Source organism: Cyprinodon variegatus, unplaced genomic scaffold (genome assembly GCF_000732505.1).
Source record: "Cyprinodon variegatus isolate N-32 unplaced genomic scaffold, C_variegatus-1.0 Scaffold414, whole genome shotgun sequence".
NCBI lineage: Eukaryota > Metazoa > Chordata > Actinopteri > Cyprinodontiformes > Cyprinodontidae > Cyprinodon > Cyprinodon variegatus.
In genome coordinates, this window is record NW_015150867.1 from 538977 (window position 1) to 559187 (window position 20211).

At 37.1% G+C, this 20211-nt stretch overlaps 1 protein-coding gene across 1 annotated transcript in view; it reads left to right on the forward strand.

Annotated features, from left to right (window-relative positions):
* Positions 1–20205, forward strand: part of slco5a1 (solute carrier organic anion transporter family member 5A1) — a 49196-nt gene extending 28991 nt beyond the window's left edge. The window contains exons 3-10 of the mRNA XM_015388117.1: positions 939–1071; positions 1170–1390; positions 5456–5620; positions 8135–8333; positions 12595–12754; positions 12885–13126; positions 13210–13274; positions 16617–20205. Of these exons, the coding sequence (XP_015243603.1) occupies positions 939–1071; positions 1170–1390; positions 5456–5620; positions 8135–8333; positions 12595–12754; positions 12885–13126; positions 13210–13274; positions 16617–17074 (1643 nt within the window). The 3' untranslated portion in view covers positions 17075–20205. The remainder of the gene's footprint in view (positions 1–938; positions 1072–1169; positions 1391–5455; positions 5621–8134; positions 8334–12594; positions 12755–12884; positions 13127–13209; positions 13275–16616) is intronic.
* Positions 20206–20211: the final 6 nt, after the last annotated feature.

Below are 20211 nucleotides of genomic sequence, written 5' to 3' on the forward strand. Positions count from 1 at the left end.
TTAATTGGCTTCCCTACAGTAAATTCTCCTTAGGTGCGAGTGTGTGCGTAAATGGTTGTTTGTCCTGTTTGTCTCTGTGTTGCCCTGCGATGGACTGGCGACCTGTCCACTGTGCCTATCTCCCGTAGACAGCTGGAGGAAGGCACCAGCGACCCCTTTGGGATACCTGTGACGAAAAATGGATGGATGATTAAGAGAATTGAAGAGAATTCAAAATACTCATAAAAACAGTGATAAAAATAACTAGTTGAGTCAGCATAATGAACATCCTTAAATACTGTATGCATTAACTTCCAATTACAAGGCACTTCCTTTAGCTGAATTTGCAAAATATGACAAAAATCTGGGCTCTTTGACTTGATAAAGCAAAGCAACCCACTATGATATGCTAAAGTTCCCTTTGGTTTTAGCTATGCCTCACTGGAAAAAGAACAATCTAGAAATAAGTAAAAGACATTTTTATTAAGTGTATTTACCTTTAATTTGAGTAGGGAAATGAGAGAGTTTGCCAATTGAAGGAGCATTTTTACTCTTAAAATAAGATAATTAGATAATATGTACTTGAAATAAGACAATGCAATTGTGTTATCTTATTTTAAGTGTAAATTGTCTCTTTCCATTGGCAAGAGGTCTCTTTTACCTCCTCAGTCCAAGAAAATATGCACTTATTCTAAGGAAAAATTACTTATTTAGATTTCCATTTTTCCATTGCTCTTTCAGACTAGCTGTATTACCCAACAAAGACATAACTGAAAATACAGTGTTTCCTCTAAAAGCAGATAATGAACTAGCTGATTATAGAATTCAGGGACTTTGAGTATTTTTTAACCCTGTACCTGCCACATTGGAGAGTGTACTGTTAGCATAACCAGGTAACAGTTATAAATGAAATTGATATGTCATATCTTTATTGTTATTTCTATATGTGTCTCTTTTAGCCATCATGTATGTTATGGGAGCACTGGGTCCTGCAGCAGGCTACTTGCTGGGAGGCGTCCTTATTGGCTTCTATGTTGACCCGAAAACTGTGGTGAACATTGACCAGAATGACCCTCGCTTCGTTGGCAATTGGTAAACATGCATTTACACTCGAAAGCTGCCACTCTGGATTTAAACACACTGCAATGAAAAACTGTTCACCTTTTGTATCCCATCTTATTTCCTCTAAGGTGGAGCGGCTTCCTCCTCTGTTCCATAGCCATGCTTCTTGTCATTTTCCCCATGTTCGCCTTCCCCAAAAAGCTGCCTCCACGCCACAAGAAGAGAAAAAAGAAGAAAATGATGAACTCGCCAGGTGATGCGTCCAGTGATGATGATGTGATGAAGGAAAAGTCCAGTAGCAAAAGCCAAAATGTGTCCTCCTCTATGGGATTTGGAAAAGAAATCAAAGGTGAGGAAACTCTGAAGTTCTGGAATGTTAGTAGGATCTTACTTATAGTAGAGATGTAGATACACACAGGTTCTTAGACAATTTCAGGCTGTACACATATCACTGTCCTGTCTATCATCTGAAAATGGAAACACTTTGGTTTATGCGCAAACCTACCAAGACATATTTTAAAGGTGTGAGCAAGTAGAACAATCAGAAAAGCTCCTAAGAACCCTGGAAGAGCTGCAGGAATTCTCACTTCAGGTGGGAAAATCTATGAACAATTATCATTCCCACACCCAGCTAATTTAGTTTTATTAAAAACGCTGCCTTGATGTCAAATGTAAATCTTTTTGCTCTCACATAAAATTCTCTTTAAAGTAGACAACTACCCCAACATACAGTCCCACAGTGAAGCATTTTGGTGGCAGCATGAATAGACTTGCAGGAAAAGGTTAATGTTCTTCACCAAACAACACAATGACCCTAAACATAGTTAGATTAAGGCATTCATTTGATATAATGGTTTAATCAGCTTTAAGGCTGATTAAAACTAGGAATATGTGGCAATGTTGAAAAAATAATGTTTATTCAAAATGAAAACGGAAATGTCAGAAAGCACGTGTAAAGCTGGTAACAGGAGACACCAAAGAACTGCAGCTGAAATGACAGTTAAATGAATTGGGCCCAGAGAGACAAATAATAAAACTATCAGGGTCTTTCAGACTTTTTGTCTGCAACCAATATATAAAACCATGCATCCTTTTAGTTCCACTTCTCAATAAAACATTAAATTTTTGGTCTATCACTTAGAATCCTATCAAATTACATAAAAAATCTGTAGCTGAAGCATGAACTGTTTAAAAGTTCAGGACTCCTGACTTTGTGCCATAAATGAACTGTTAGGTGTTGATGAACAAACAGGCTATAATCCAATCAATGTTGGGGCTTAGACATCTTATCCAATAATGGAAGCTTTATTGAGATCTCTCGTAAAGATTGTATTGATCGACAATAGAGGACTGTGTAAACGGGATGTGTCAGAATGCAGTGGTGGTAAACACTGGGTTTTCTTGAAAATGTTTCTTTGAATGTCCCCATCCAGCCAGGAAACACCCGGTTTTCCCCAGATAAGCTCCGTCCTGCTCAAGTGTTTCCCAGATTCCTTTCTCATTTTTTGCTCTTGTTCGGTTTCTCTTTTAAATGAGCTCCCTTAGGACTTACACTCAGCAGTACATAGGCTCTGATGGAGCTCAGCGCTCGTGTTTGCCATCACTCGCAGCAATTCTTTGCAAACTCAAACATGTACTTAGTATAGCTCCTTACTCTCAAATTAATGCTTATGTGCACAGCTGGGGCAGTCAAAACAGCGCTTTGTCTTGGTGCTGCACCCAGCGTAGGCCGGGGACGAGTCACAGCTCCACCACGCCGCCTTTCACTCAGTTGTGGATTCATTTGCCTCAGCAGGATGTTTGGCGATGCTGTGCAAACTGCGATCAGTTTCGCACACTCCGGCAGATCCCAAATGTATTTTAGTACAGTACGTGTCCTTCTGTTGAGGTGTGCTTGTTTGTTTGTTGCACAAATTCAGCATTTTCTGAGAAATATATGCCCCCCACCCCCCTTTTCTTCGCCCTTCACTTCACAAGCAAACACTGAAAATATGCTAACACCAAATGTTTTCTATAATGCACATGAGAGGGACAAATTCTTGATGGTGGAATTTTCCAGCCCTTGATCTGCTGCTATGTGAAAGCAATTTTCCCTTGAAAGGTTTGCGATGCATGGCAGAAATGACTGCTGACACAGTGCATCATATCCAGGTTTCACTAAGTGATTAATTACCTCACGGCTTCGTTCAGAAATGCAACGCCACTCTTTCAGCTGCTACATTAGCCCGCTAGATATAGTTGTCGTCGTTTTTATAAGAAGAGCTGGACTCTCAGAGTTTCTGTTCAGTCTGGAAAAGTCTAGAATTTGACTTTTTTCAGTTCTAGATGAGTATGGAAAAATAAAAGTCCAGCAAATTTTAATATTTCCAGAGTTTAAGACCTAAAGGCTGTGTATCAATCTTCTCATCCATCCCTCTCTCAACATTCCTTCCTTCCTCACTCTTTGTTTTTCCCTGCTGCCTACCACCTTCTCTGTTTAATTCCTGTATCTGTGCTTTATTCCTTTCTTTGTATGTATTTCTATACTTTGTTGTCCATTTTTGTCTGGTTTCTGTTCTTTGACTTTTCCTTTCTTCTGTCGTTTTTCTTTCTTTAATCTTTTTTTCTCATTTAATCCCGTATTTGTCAAAATGTTTTAAATTTGTTCATTTTCTCTCATCTATCCTGCAGCACTTTCCTTTCTTTCTCTTATTCTTTGTTTCCTTGCTTTCTCACTCATCCTTCATTTCTTGTACCCTTCATTCTCTCTTTCTCTGACATTTCATGCTTTTCCATTAAATCCATCCTGGTTTATCAAACATAAGAAAAAACAGGTTAAAATTCAGTGTTAAATCCCTGTTTCAGTAATTACAGCATCAACACAATAAGATAAGATGTATGAATAAATTATGTATGTGCTGTTTTTGAATGAACAATCTCTACTTAATTTAAGTGCAGTTTTCCCTCAGCACATTTTACATAACCAGATCATTCTGTCTTTACCAAACTTTATATTTTTATTGATGACATATTCCCCCTTCCAGTGAGGACAGTGGGGCGTTTTCTTCACAGGATAAAATTCACGAAGCTTCACAAACGTAAGGATGTTTCCCAACAAATACGGGTGTAGATCCAGGATCATTTACTTCTTTCTGCTATGTTTTTGCAGAGGTGTGTAGTATTGAACTGCTACTTGTATAATGTAATTTAAACAGGCAAATACTTTTGGCGGAGCGCTTTGCAAAACTTTTCAGGAAGATAGATATGCCAGTAGGTTTACAGTTATTCCAGACTCAGTTTCCATATTCAGATGATAGTTTTAATGATGCTCTGAGATAATTAGGTGTTATTTTAAAACCCAGCTCTGCTTTACATTTCTCTACAACTTACTGCCTGATCTGATTACCTGGTGTATATATACAGTTGTTTACATATCATTCCATTAAAGACAGAGAAGAATCAGCTTCCAATAAAATAAATTGAAATTGACAAAAGTAATGATAAATAAAAAAAAAATGAAAAATTTAAATCATGGCATTGATTTTGGATATGTGTATGTATGTATATACGTATATATATATATATATATATATATATATATATATGTGTATATATATATATATATATGTATGTGTGTGTATATGTATATATACTGTTTATATTTGTGTCTATGTATATGTGTATATGTGTTGATTGATTATGACAAACATATATATACATATATGTTTGTCATAATCAATCTGTTGTTCATAAGTTATAGAGTATAACTTATGTTCTGCATCAATTATGTTTTCTGTTGCTTCTATGCCTGTTTAAATCAGAGGAGAGATGACTCATGTGTAGGTGTCCCCTGCATGATGCTGATAAAGGTAGATTAGGTCATTCACATAAAAAACTATGTGACATTTTCCTTTGACTTCACAATAGCTGTGTTGCTTAGCCACATGGATTTCCAATATTACATATACAGACAAGTTAAGAAGTAAGGATTATGAATACTCTTGGATAGCTATCTCTCTTTTCTTTAAGTTTAAAGAAAGTGTCTGAAGACAACTTCTAGCATCCAAACAGATGAAAAGGGAGAACCCATTTTTTCCCTTTATACACTGGAATGAATTGATGTGTTCTACTCCTGTTTATCCTTCGTTAGTCATCCATGAAACCAATTCTGATCCAAACTAATGAGACATGGCTGAATGCATTTTCTGAATAAAGGAAAAAATACACACGTTTTTTTTTTTTTTTTAAAGACCATTGTTTTGATTATGTAAGTTCTGTCAATGTTACAGAGGTAAAAAAAAAAATTCCAACTCCTTGTCCTTATCCAGCTGTTTTTAATGGTTTTAAGGAGAGGATAAGGAAAACTCGCTGACTCTGCTTAATTAGTGTCTGAAGCTAACAAGGTACTTTTTCTTCTCTTGCGTTTCACCTCCAGACCTTCCCAAAGCTGCTCTGAGAATCCTCAGCAACATGACCTTTCTGTTCGTCAGCTTGTCCTACACAGCAGAGTGTGCCATCGTCACGGCCTTTATTACCTTCATCCCCAAATTTATCGAGTCGCAGTTTGGCATTCCCGCCTCCAGTGCCAGCATCTACACAGGTATTTCAAAATGTCTTCTGTTTATTTTGTTCCTTTTTTACAGTGAAACATCACAGAGTCGACCTTTTGCACTGCCTTCAGTTTTCACATAGCATGTGGGGTGGAGTATGGAAACATAAAAATTGGTCTAATCCCTCAGCTGAGCTGGCGTTGCGAATACACAAATAATCTGCATGCTGGATTATTACAGTAAGGACTGATTGGAAACTTAATTATGGCTTTAAAGCAAAAAAAAGTCAGTGGTTCTCTGTTTGTGTGGGTCCAGGCATTCTGGTTGACTTAAGGCAGCTTTAACACAGACAGAGAGCTACACACAATACGTCTGCTTCAATTCATCTGACTGTTGCCAGGATACATAGGGTAAGGGTAACTGGGTGTAGAGGTTGCTATGACTACCCAAACGCTGCCAAGCTGCTGGGATGCTATGATAGTTGGAGATAAGAAGATGGAAGAGGCCATTCTGTTAATGGTAGAATTGGACATCCGCTGAAACCCAGGTGTTAAGATGCTGAGATGATGGGAACCAGCTTTTATTGCCGTCCATATTTGCTTTAAATTCAATTCAGTCAAATCTGAATTAAAGGCTTATAATGATGGTGCAGTGTATAATCCAGATTTAACGTTTTCAAGAACTGAAAACCAAAAAATAGCAAAACACTTACTGAAGCTTTTAGCAGTTCTCTGTTAATATGTGGATGTCTTTTATAGTTAGTATCTGATGTTTTGATAAGGATTTTGTTATAGTCAGGGCTCCAAATAGTTATTGGCCAGGATCATCGAAGAATGGGGACCTGAAGGGGTAAAGATGGAAATATTAAAATTCAAACTACAAATGCTTAGTTATTTAAACATCAAACCAAAAGAATCAAATCTGGATTATTTAAATTAAACTAGTAATTTAAACCATTGGGAACCTCTATCAAAAGAAAAACAATCTTCCATACACTGCAAAAATGATCTAGAAATAAGTGAAAATGTCTTAAATTAAGTGAATTTACTCTTAATTTAAAGCAGGAAAATAAGATCGTTTTCCAACGGAATGAGTATTTTTACTCTTAGAATAAGTTTATTAGATAATATGCACTTGTAATAAGACAAGGCCGTTCTTTTTCTTATTTTAAGTGGAAATTGTCTCGTTTCATTGGCAAAATGTCTCACTTACCCCCTCAATTCAAGAAAAAATGGACTTATTTTAAGAAAAAATGACAGTGATATAAAAAGAAAAAAATCTACTGAGAAGAACAACAAACATGTCCCCACTGGCATCACAGGTTTGTTTCCGGCAGAGGAATCCAACTAGCAAGAAATCGACACCAAATATGCAACCTTTACTCTGTCTTTAAAGTCATTATTAACCCAGGTGAACATAGAAGTATAACTTATAGAAAGCTGTGGTTACCGTACATCTGACAAACACAGAGGTGAATGCAGTATGATGTGGGAATTCCTTACTGCTTCAGAACCTGTAATTCTCACAGCTCTTTAGCCACAAAAACAATTACTGAAATGTAACATTCAAAACATGCTCTCCGTGGCTGGAAAGCCCAACTGCTACTCTTTTCTGATAGTTAAGCTGACTTTGCAATGTTTTTTTTATTTTATTTTTTTTGTACTCTTTGTGTGTGAAATACTTGTCTGGTCATGAGGTTGAGAATATTTGTAATGCAAACACTATCACATATTTAAAAGATCAGTTGAAACAAACAAACAAAACAAAAATAAACAGTTCTGTTACATTAATGTCAGCAAATCTTTTAATCCAGATAAAATGCCTAAGACCCTGATGCAGTATGTTATGCTACATAGGACAGCTTGTGGGTGTGTGTATGGGCTTTGCAGTACATGTTACTGTAAATATGTGAGCCTACAGTGTGAATGTGTATTCCTGCAGAAAGCAGATGGTTTTAGCACAGAAACATGCACTTTACAGGATGATAACTCACCCCAATCCGTTGACTGGCTGTCACTGAGCATGCTCCTTCTTTGTCTCCTCTCCTCTCACACACACACCGACTAAAGGGAGCAGCCAGATGACATTTCTTTGTACCCTTAAAACGTCTCTGCTGATATTTTGTCTGAGAGGACCTCTTACTCTGACCGACCCAGTTTCCGTGTCCTCTGTGAGAAAGCCTGTGGCCTCACTTGAAGGCTGGAATTCCTGCATGATGGCATTTAATGCTCCCTGCATCTTCCTAGTAGTGTTGCTTTTCTCTTGCTGTCGCTTTGCCTGGCTTTAGTTGCCTTAAAGCGCATGTCACAGCCTAAAATAGCTCACTGACATCCTACAGTTTTCCAGTAACACTGGTTCTGTTCACTCATTCATAGTTTAACAGGGGGTTACATTTCTATTTCAAGCAAACATTTTGCCACAGCACTGTTTTATGTCAAAGACTCACATGGTAAAATACTGCTGGTATTAAGCTCAAAGCTTCACAGTCATTATCTCAATCGTAATATTTCCTGCAACCCTTTCCACCATCTCATGGCTTGCATCCACTCTCTGATGTCTGGCAGGTTTAATTATCGTGCCTAGCGCCGGCGTGGGCATCGTCCTGGGAGGTTACATCATCAAGAAGCTGAAGCTGGGCGCGAGGGAGTCGGCAAAGCTGGCCATGATCTGCAGCGGAGTGTCCCTGCTCTGCTTCTCAACGCTGTTCATCGTAGGCTGTGAGAGCATCAATTTAGGAGGCATTAACATCCCCTACACCAATGGGTGAGGGAACACTCAGCATCCCTAATACTGGTCTATGCCCTGCAGAACAGATATGCACCCCTTGAAATTTGTGCAGTTTGTGTTTTTAATCACACAATCTTCTTTTCTCCCTTCTGTAAAAGAAAAATCAGTCATATATTGGTAATAAAATTTGATATTTTATTTTTAAAATTAAGGTAAAGAAGTGATATTTGGAAAAACATCCCAACATATTGTGGTAAATTACATGATTAAACTTCAAACACATAAGGTGCACAAATTCAGGGATAGCTCCAGGTTCTGTGTGAAATAAACAGTGTGAATCATGTCATCAATGTGATGCATATGAGGATGAATCAGTGGAAGGTGTGGGCTCGTGATGCTGCCGCCGTACCATCATCCTCATGTGTTATGGCATTGTGTTTGCAGTGTTAATGAATAATTAGAAACACTTGCATCTGCTCTCGTGTCTCGATGAATCACTTTGTCACCTCTATTTCTGAACGCGCTGTTGGCGGCAGAACTAACGGCAGCTATGCAGTGTGTCAGCCCCGGAGCAGAGAAACATGGAGGCACTTTTCACTTCCTGACCTTGAATCTGAAAGAATACATGGAGAAATTAATACATGGAGATTTTTTTTTTTTGAATCATCACCCATCACTTTTAGTCTCCACTATGATATTATCCCAAATGTTGGAAGGAGGCAAAAAGCTACAAGGCTTTCATTCCAGCATTACCAGATCAAAAAAAAAAGAAAATTCCATTTTTTTTTTTTTTTTACATCTTAATGAACAATTTCATGTGAAAGTTTTTCTAACCCTTCTCAGTAATAACTTAAAAAAAAACATTTGATTACCGTAAAGGCAGTCAAAGCCCAGATTTCTGGATGTCTGTTGGTAATGAGCTCCAACACTTTAGGTTGGTGGCCCTCATTGCCAATCTGTGGCTCCCTCTAAATATTCCCAAAACACACTATAGTCAGGACTCTGGCTAGATCACACTAATTGATTAATATGACTTCCAGCTGAAGAAATACAATAATATAAAAAAGATTATATGCGACTTAATTTTGCCAGATTCATAAATAATTCTTTACTATACTATAGGGTTGTCAAAAGTATCGATACTCAAAAAAGTATCGATGCTGAAACGTTGTATCCGGATACAATAATCATTTTCATAAGTAACGATACAGCCATCTAAAGTGCAGAATAGTGGAAAATGCACTTTCTGAACACTGTGTGATTGAATAATTCTGTGCATTTTTTAGTTTCAGACTTTTTTGTAACAGGTGCAGCTGCTGAGAATTATTTTTGTTTAACTGGTTTGGCTAGTGTCATTGTTATGTCTGCCAAGGAAGGAACACTTAATTTTAATTTTGTTTTTTATCAAGCTTGCTTAATATTGTGTTATTAAAAATGCTAATTAACTAGAAAGCAACTGTGAATCCATTCAAAGGGTGTATTTTCTGTGGGTCGGTTCGCTCAAAGCTGTCGGCGTCCCTTATTATTAGCAGCGCTGGTCAGTAGTCGTGAGTAAAACAGATGGAAGGGATATTTCAGCAAATGTCCCCTTTGTTTCTGAGCTGGAGTCCAGACATGGCTCTGCTTCGCTTACAGGCTGATGAAAAATGGCAGAGCCAAAAGGCATGTAGGGTTACATAACGTCCTTAAACAGTTGTTTTCATGCAGTGTGCAACGTCCACAGCAGCAGGATATGGTTATGTGTTAATAGTCCTATGAAAAGCTGTAACAGACTATAGGTATGTTTATTAGACCTTTGCTGCTGGAAGACGAGTTCCATTCTTTCTTCGCTGCCTGTGGTAGTTCAGAAAGATGGAGAGCTGCTCTCCTGACTCCCTCTCACCTCTGCATTATTTAGCAGTTTTTACTTTGTGGATTTTTGGATTGGTACCTAGATCCCTTTTTATTATGTATGTTATTGCTTTTACTTACCTGCATCTCATTTTAATGTATCTACTAAGTCATGTCTATGCTGGTTTCCAGTTTTTACTAACTTTAGCTGTCTAATTTTATTTTTTTAACCCCAAGTTTTACTTTTTTCCATAAACTTTAGTTATTTTGTATCATGTCTTTCATTTTATTTTTTTTACACAATATTTTTTTTTACTACTTCAGTTATTTTAAGTTTTAGGTATTTATACACTACAAATATGATCTAAAAAATAAGTGAAAATGTCTTAAATTAAGTGAATTTACTCTTAATGTAAAGCAGGAAAATAAGATCGTATGCCAATAGAATGAGTATTTTTATTCTTAGAATAAGTTAAGTAGATAATATGCACTTGAAATAAGACAATGCTGTTCTTTTTTTTCTTATTTTAAGTGGAAATTATCTTGTTTCATTAGCAAAATGTCTCACTTACCCCCTCAATTAAAGAAAAAAATGACTTATTTTAAGAAAAAAATTACTTAATTAGATTTACATTATTTTGCAGTGTGTGCTAGATGCTTCATACTTGAGCATTTAGAACAAAATATGTTTTCTATAGTTGGATGTATTTTCTTGTTACTTTAGACTTTTTCTTTTTTTGTTACTCCAAATCTTACTTTTTAAAAATAAATCTATTTTTGTTCTAGGTATTTATTATGTAGATGATTCTTACTTGAACTGTTTAAAATATTTTGTCGGTTCTGATTTGTAGTGTAACAAATATTTTTTCTTTAGATGTCTTTTTTATACGTTATTTTTACGTGAATAATTTGATTTTGTTTTTTCAATGTCCACATTGTCAATTCACATATTTGCTGTTTTACTTCCGGGTCTATGTATTTAAATTTCAAATTATTTCATTTTTTTAAATTCCCTTTTCACTTTATTGCTTTTCTTCTTTTTTTTTTATTATGTAGTTTGGACATTTTTTTAGTTGTTTTAACGTATTACTCGCTTAATTAATTTCTCAGTGCTTATTTTTGTAATTTTAGCCGTTGCTTCTTGAATCAGCGACTTTTCAATGTTTTTTATCACCTCAAAACTGTTACAAATTTTTTCAGCTCTTTTCAGAGAATAATTTAGATTACTTAGCAACCTGATATCAAGGCTGTTCTCTGCATAACTATTTCTTTTAACATTTCTGTACTTAAATCAGATGTTAGATTTCTGCTTTTTTTATATCTTTTGAGGATTTAAAAGAGGCGATATACTTATTTCAGATGCAACAAAAAGTAAAATGTTCTTATTCAAGTGGATTTCTTGTCTTGTCTAAAAATATTACTTGTAATGACCAAAAATATTGCAACGTATTCATTTAATTTAGCAGCATATGAGGTGTTAGAAACATCATTTTAATATAATAGGTTTAGAAGTTTTCCTTTTTGTTCTCATCAGCTATTGTGTTGTTAAGATCTGTCCTGGCCTGTTCCGCATTGCCCAGCATGAAGCTTACCAAAGAAAACCAGGGCTTCGCTTCGCTGCGTCTGGTTTGGACTAAGCCAACGTCCTGTTTCAGTTAAAGGATCTGTTCACACAGTGTCCTCAGAGCTGGACAGCATATTTCACCTTGTTGATCCGTCTGCTCTGCTTTTCAAACAGGAGCTGGAAAAGAGAGAACTTAGTGAACTTAACGGATTAAACAGCTTTTCAGCTGTAATATGTTTAGGTTTTCTGCTTCTCTCTTGATGTTTCACACCTTGAATGAATGTCCAGATATGCAAAAAAACAAAAAAATAACACAGTTAACAGTTATTTTAAATGGCTTCTGATATCAATGTGCTTTAAAAAATACACTGACATAAAAAAAAAACTCTTTTTTACTGACAAAGTATGATCTAAATTTACACTACACTTTCATAGTTCTGTGGTGCAATTATCATACCAACCATTTAAAGCACTGATTACTAATTAATAACCAAAATATGCAGGTAGAAAGGCCACTTGACCAAGGGCACATGGACTCGTAGAAGGGATTAGAAGCTGAAATCAAACTGTTTTTCCACTTTGTAGCAGCATCAATGCTGAAGACTGTTGTCAGCCTATGGTAGGGCTTTGCGTGTGGCGTTCACTGTTCACGTTATCCGTTTTTTTGAGATGTAGATAAAATCTCTACTGAATAACTGAAGATTTCTACCTGAAAATGGAATTTCCTGTTAAACAGAAAGATTTAAAAAATAAATCATCCTTTTTGCTAAAATCCAAAATATAAATACAAACCAGCCAGGATTGATGTCTACCCCACTAATGTTTTTCATACCATCAGTACCATAAACGATCTCTGCTTCCGATCCTGTGAGTATAAGTTGTTCTCTCCGTTTGTCTCTGCAGTCCTACGCTGACCATGACCCACAGGAACCTGACAGGCAGTTGCAATGTAAACTGTGGCTGCAAAATCCATGAGTACGCACCGGTCTGTGGCTCCGACGGCATCACCTATTTCAACCCCTGCCTGGCCGGATGCAGCACCGTCGGCAATGACAGCACTGGGGTGAGGGCCTACACATTTTTACATCTCATACCCATAAAAAAGGGATGCTTTCTTTTTTTAACGCTTAGGCCAACAGTAGCCTCCCCCTGTATGAGAGTGAGAACCAAAACATCCTATTGTCTGACCACAGATCAGGAACTACACAGACTGCGGCTGCGTTCAGAGCCGGCAGGTCATCACTCCGTCGAATGGTGGCCAGGTCAACCAGCTCCAGCTGGTGATCGTCAAAACGTACCTGAACGAGAACGGCTACGCACTTTCCGGGAAGTGTGATCGGACCTGTAACACACTCATCCCCTTCCTCATCTTTCTCTTTATTGTCACACTCATTACCGCGTGTGCCCAACCCTCAGCCATCATAGTGACGCTCAGGTGAGATGCCGTCTCTGGCGGCGGTTCTTTGATCATCTGGGATACAACTTCCTGTCTTTATATCCTGTCGATCTTTCCTGCAGGTCTGTTGATGAACAGGAGAGGCCTTTTGCTCTCGGGATGCAGTTTGTTTTGCTCCGAACTCTTGGTATGTAACCAACACCTCTGTTATTTCCCACCTCACACTAATAGCACATTTTAGGGAAAAAATGTTTTCCTACTAATTAGATCGAAATGGCCCTCAGAGCTGCTTTAGGTGGTTATAAAAACATTTTGTTAACACATTTTTTCTCTGACTACCATTCTGCAATGTTAGAGAGCAGGAATGCAGCTTTCGACTGAATGTCTCTTAACTTGTGTTGGTAGATGTATAAAAGCCCCCTGGGGGTGGCAGTTATGTTGCAGCATGTCTCTGATCAGCTTTGTATAACCATGTGAATATAAAAGCTGCCACATCTTGTCATAAACCTGTTTTCATGTCATAAACCTCTGCACGTTATGAGTACAGATGGGGGGGAACAGCCTTACAAGACATTTTAGATGAGCTAATGCAATTAACAGGAAGTATTCTGGCAATAAGAATCTAGTTTACCTTATTTTTTTTCTGAACCATCAGATTTAATCCTATTTCATTGCAGCAATATTATTACAAATTATAATATTTACAGATATCTGAGTACACTTTGTCAGAGAAAAAAAATCTGCCTAAATGTCAATAGCATTTTATAAGGTCAGAACATACAAAGGGAAGAATCTTTGACCTTTCCTCTTTGCTCACTATTTGTTGAAAATTCAGTCCTCTCTCTTCTCTTCAGCTCATCCACAGGATTTGGGTCTAAAGGCTTAGATGGCAATTGATCAAATTTAAGCTTGTGCCCAATGGACCTCACCTTTATCTATTTGGACCTAAACCCGGGATCTTTTTTTAACTGAAAGTCCTACTTTATTTTAATTTAATCTCCTGGTATTCTTAAGACTTCCTGAAGAAATACTTTCCAACAATTCTTTCCAAACCCACAGCATGACAGTACTTTACTGTACTTTTTCACAAAGAGTTGGTTTTCCAAATATTCATCCTTAAATATTCATCCGAAAAACCCACCTGGGATCTATTTAATAAACCATATGATAGGATCCATACTAGAGCTGCATGTATGCTCTAAAACAAAAAATAGTGTACATTAAAAAAAAGCTTGCACACACACACATGCGCATACTCGTTCTGCCATCGTAGTGAGGACCATGTGTTGACTCCCATTGATTTTCAGTAATTTTCCACCCTTTCTATGCCATAATCCTAAAACTAACCCTAAACCTAACAATTACTAATGCATACCTCACCCTAACCAATTGACACCTTAGCCCTAAACCTAACCATTAGCAAAATAGCATGTGAGGACCGGTAAAATGTCCTCACTTTGCAAAAACTGATCCTCAATTTAATGGTGAAATTGGAAAAAATGGTCCTCACTCTGATGGCTAGACAGGTACACACACACCACCAAGCAGTTTCCTTTTATAAATCACAGGTGAATTTCATTATTTGTATCTGAGGTTCCTTCTGATATTCTGCTCTCAACACTTCAATATTCAACCATAAATGATAAATGCAAAGGACCTAACGAATGTTAATATGTTTAATCAGCGAGGTGATCATTGTTTGTTGGTGAGAAAACGTGCAAAAATTGTGCAGACTTTTATATGCTTATTATTGATGTAAAAGGTTCTTGTGTATACTTACTGCTAAAGTTCTCCAAGAGTAAGCCTAGATCAGAAGTCAAAAGAGACTCTGCAACATGTAAAGGGGGGAACAAAACAGAAAGACACCCATTACTTAAAAGAAGTTCATCTTAACCCCGAGCAAAAATCTAACTTAAATTATTAAAATATAAATCAATTTGATTCCTGTAAAATTTATAAAAAATATTTCCTTAACTAAAAAAGTAAATGTACTTATTCAAAGTTACATTATTTTTACTTGAATATACTGAGGTGATCAAAGATACATTTAAGGCTTTATATCATTAGAAAGGACTGTCAGGGTGTGACTTCAGGTAAGCTAAATGGTGCCACCTTGTGGTTGAAATAATACTGCATGAGTAAATTTGGTAACTTTAATAAAGGGCTGCAAGATATTCGTACATAAAATTGTAATTGAATTACTTTAAATTGTTATGGTTATTTGCTTTTTCAACAAAAAAAATCAGAGTTTTAGCTTTTCAGCCTTCGACTTGTCTGCATAAAATACATTTTGAGTTAAGTTTACGAAACAGTGATGAATGGCCACACAGATGGTCAGCTGATGGAATATAATCTTGCAGATGCATTTTGGAAAAAAGTGTTTATGTAAGAAAGAAAAGCTTTATTTGACTACTTTTAAGTATATTTTTTTCAGGTTTCAGTTATTAATCCATGATTCTCCTTCCTCAGCCTATATACCCACGCCCATCTACTTCGGCGCCGTGATCGACACCACCTGCATGCTTTGGCAGCAGGACTGTGGCGTGCATGGCTCCTGCTGGGAGTACGACGTCACCTCGTTTCGTTTCGTCTACTTCGGCNCAAGCAGTTTCCTTTTATAAATCACAGGTGAATTTCATTATTTGTATCTGAGGTTCCTTCTGATATTCTGCTCTCAACACTTCAATATTCAACCATAAATGATAAATGCAAAGGACCTAACGAATGTTAATATGTTTAATCAGCGAGGTGATCATTGTTTGTTGGTGACAAAATGTGTAAAAATTGTGCAGACTTTTATATGCTTATTATTGATGTAAAAGGTTCTTGTGTATACTTACTGCTAAAGTTCTCCAAGAGTAAGCCTAGATCAGAAGTCAAAAGAGACTCTGCAACATGTAAAGGGGGGAACAAAACAGAAAGACACCCATTACTTAAAAGAAGTTCATCTTAACCCCGAGCAAAAATCTAACTTAAATTATTAAAATATAAATCAATTTGATTCCTGTAAAATTTATAAAAAATATTTCCTTAACTAAAAAAGTAAATGTACTTATTCAAAGTTACATTATTTTTACTTGAATATACTGAGGTGATCAAAGATACATTTAAGGCTTTATATCATTAGAAAGGACTGTCAGGGTGTGACTTCAGGTAAGCTAAATGGTGCCACCTTGTGGTTGAAATAATACTGCATGAGTAAATTTGGTAACTTTAATAAAGGGCTGCAAGATATTAGTACATAAAATTGTAATTGAATTACTTTAAATTGTTATGGTTATTTGCTTTTTCAACAAAAAAAATCAGAGTTTTAGCTTTTCAGCCTTCGACTTGTCTGCATAAAATACATTTTGAGTTAAGTTTACGAAACAGTGATGAATGGCCACACAGATGGTCAGCTGATGGAATATAATCTTGCAGATGCATTTTGGAAAAAAGTGTTTATGTAAGAAAGAAAAGCTTTATTTGACTACTTTTAAGTATATTTTTTTCAGGTTTCAGTTATTAATCCATGATTCTCCTTCCTCAGCCTATATACCCACGCCCATCTACTTCGGCGCCGTGATCGACACCACCTGCATGCTGTGGCAGCAGGACTGTGGCGTGCATGGCTCCTGCTGGGAGTACGACGTCACCTCGTTTCGTTTCGTCTACTTCGGCCTGGCCGCCAGCCTGAAGTTTGTCGGCTTCATCTTCATCTTTCTCACCTGGTACTCGATCAAGCACAAAGAGGCGCAGGCCGAGCGCTGGCGCCAGCACCTGCCTCCTCTGGGTACAGTCAGTGAGCTCGTCTGTCACGCCGGCGGCCGGAAGAGCCATGCCCGTACCCGCTCCTGCCCAGTGTTCATCCCGCCCCGGCCTGACATGCCGGCGGCGATGCTGCTCGACCGTGGCCACAGCAGCCTAAGCTGCCCTGGTAACGGCCTCAAAGCAATACCTCCTGCTGTCTTACTACCACGCCACCACAGAGGCTCGGCCCATGTCTGAGAAAGGGGAGGTACGTTGCGACGTGTGCCTTCCTATTTGTGTCTCTGCACAACATGGCGTCTACTTTACAAAGCACCGACAAGTGTACCCACCGTACCTAAAGGGCTGGTCATAGATTCATGATAACCTCAGCATATCATCATCTGCAGCCACAACGGATGGACGATGTAAGAACATTAAACTGGTGCTACAGACAAAACAATGTCTGTATAGGCACAAGAGTCATCAACACTGCGTCTAAAGCACAACACACTGTACTATGCAAAAAGCAGCATCCTGTTCCTTTCCTCTCAATCCTACTTTACAAAAACCTTCATTTTACTACCAGAGCTGTTTCCTCTGTCTTGTCTAAGGGGGATTACACATCTACAGTTATATTGGAATTAGGATTTGTATTTCTGTTCACAATTCTTTATTTTTTGTTAGTTATTTCCCGTAACAGTGCCTCTAAGGCTGTTTAAGCCAGTCCAGGTCACATGTCTGGCTGTCAGGGTCAATGTTGGCTGCAGAAAAAAAATGTAATATTGTCTTTGCCAACTAAACCATGTTTGTCACTAAATTATATAATCTCAGCAGAAAACTAAAGGAACAAAAAAACATCTAAAAACGTGCTGAAGCTACTGAAAATCCTAAAGATGTGAAGATGGGTTTAAAAAAAAAAAAAATTGGCATTACTTTTTTGGCTTTGTACTTATACTCATCCATTCCAGCAGTCATCAGATGTACAGATTTAGCTGTGTAGACTTTTACAGATTTAGTGCAGAAGAGCATGGCTAAAAATCCAGATAGGGAAAAGGAGTCTGTTGTTGTTTGGTGCCATCTAGTGGACAAAATGAGTTTTGCGAAGAGCTATTGAGGGGGAAAAAGTGTTCAGATCTTCAGTATGTTCAGGAATTCATGATTGCCAAAATAATAATATTAAAAAAAAAGCTTGTCTCTAAACCTAGCTGTCTAGAAAACAATAGATGTGATTTTTTAATTCAAAGGTAAAATGGATTAATGCGAGTCTTTTCTGATAGTTTGGTTCAAGCTGGCCCAGGAACTTTTCACACTTTACAACAAATTTTTGTTGTTGAGTTTTATGTAACAGAGCAATGCAAAGAACTGCATACATTTGAATTAGACAGTAGTGGTTTTAATTTTTAATTTTTTTTAAACAAATGTAAATGAAATATATGCAGATTATTTACTGCAATCGTCCAAAATTAAACAAGTACAAATCTAGTTGCTTCTTGAAGAAAATTGTTTGGGAATATAAGTGAACAAAGTAGATAATGAAGACTTTTATGATTGTGTACAGACCTTTGGTGCTGTCCGGTGTTTAAAGTGCTTCATAAATAAAGTTTGTATGGTATGGTACAGCAGGAGGCAGGTCAGGTTTAAGGTTAAAGAGAGCACAGTTTAATTTGCCATTTGAAACAGCAAAGAGGCACAGCTGCAAACCTACTGAGGTCATTTACCTAAACTTACAGGCTGGCTAAAAAGACAGCACCAGTCAGAAGAATCCATACATGTAAAACCTGACATTTAGAGAAAAACTACACATGATCCTAATAGAAAATCCCTGTGGTTGAACATGGTGATAGCAGCATAAGATATGGAACCTGGTCAGACATGACTGGGAGATGGATGGAGTGAAATTCAGGGCAATCTTGGGAAAAAAAAAAAAAAAGAATATTGTTGTAGAAAAGCTCAGGGTGGTTCAGGCTCAAGCAGGATGAAAACCTCAAACAGACAGAGGTACAGTAGAATCAAAGCAAATTCAGGAGTTGGAATCACATAGTAGCCAGACCTTACTGCAGCTTGTAAATAATCTCTGATCTTTTGGAACCGCTTAGTCAAATAAATCAGCAATTATACTTTTCTCTTTAAACAATTTGTCCTTTTCTAATTATGTGCTGATTTGTGCTGCTCTTTCACATAAAAACCTAAATAAAATAACCTAACCTGTCAAACGTGGGTTTTAACTGTCAACATATACGATAAGAAACTCTGTTCAGATCTATGAAAGAAAAGAAAGAAGTTTTCCTTTTTCGTTTCTGTTTAGCCAAAAGAAAAATTTAATTATTTTGAAAACCAGACTTATATTTTTTTCTTTTTTTGGAACGTACCAGGGTGTTTAAAAGCAATTATTGTATTTTCATAGTGTGTTCTCTAAGACAAAATAAGGATTTGACCAAAGCTCATGGTCTTGGTGTTTGTTTTATAAAAGGTTTAATGGAGGCTCATTTCAGTATTACTGTGGCGCAATTCCTTAATAGTATTTATGTGTGATCATTGTGTAAATAATAAAAAAAAACAATGCATATAATAGAGCTCACCTATAGCTAGATATGTATTAATAATCCATGACATTGTACCAACAAAGCCAAAAAAAAAAACAAAAGCTGAGAGACATTGAACAAAATCATCCAAATAAAGAAAAATATCAGAAAAGCTTGTCCTATATATCTATATAGATATATATGAAAGTAAAGACTGTCTACTGTTCCTCCAATCTCCAAATTTTCCTCCCAGGTAATGCAAACCTGGATTCACAACAATTCAGGAAAGAAGAGTAGAAAATCCTGCAGATGAGTTTGCAGAGGTCTGACTTCCAGAGACCACCTCCAGCTTCAGTGCCCTGCTCTCTGAACTAACATCTGGACTACCCACACAAGGCTTCATGCACACCCTGGAGTTTGGCTTTAATGCACCGTCCCTCTTTTCATCATTTGGACCAAAGGTTGAATTTTCTGAACAAAAACCTGAATCTGTTTTCTTTGCTCCCCCAGCAGCAGAAGTCTAATTGATGTTTGTGAACGCTTGGTTTACAAATGCCTTCAATACTTGATCATAGTCATTAAACTTGAGAACAAAAAGAATAAAGGTTTGTTTGAACTCAATATGTTGTGCAGCTCATAGAAAATGGACGAGTCAGTGTTTCAAATGATAACTGTTTATTTCGTCATCAGGTCATGGTTTTCCTGAAACCACACTTGGTAAAGAAGCAAAAGAAGGCAAAATGACATTTTGCAGAGTAAGATTTAAAGCTGAAATACATCTTGGACATTATTTAAAGGAGTTTGCAAAACTTTAGACTGAAACTACCGTCGTATAAAAGCGCACAGTTAAAAAAAAAAAAAAAAAAAGGTACA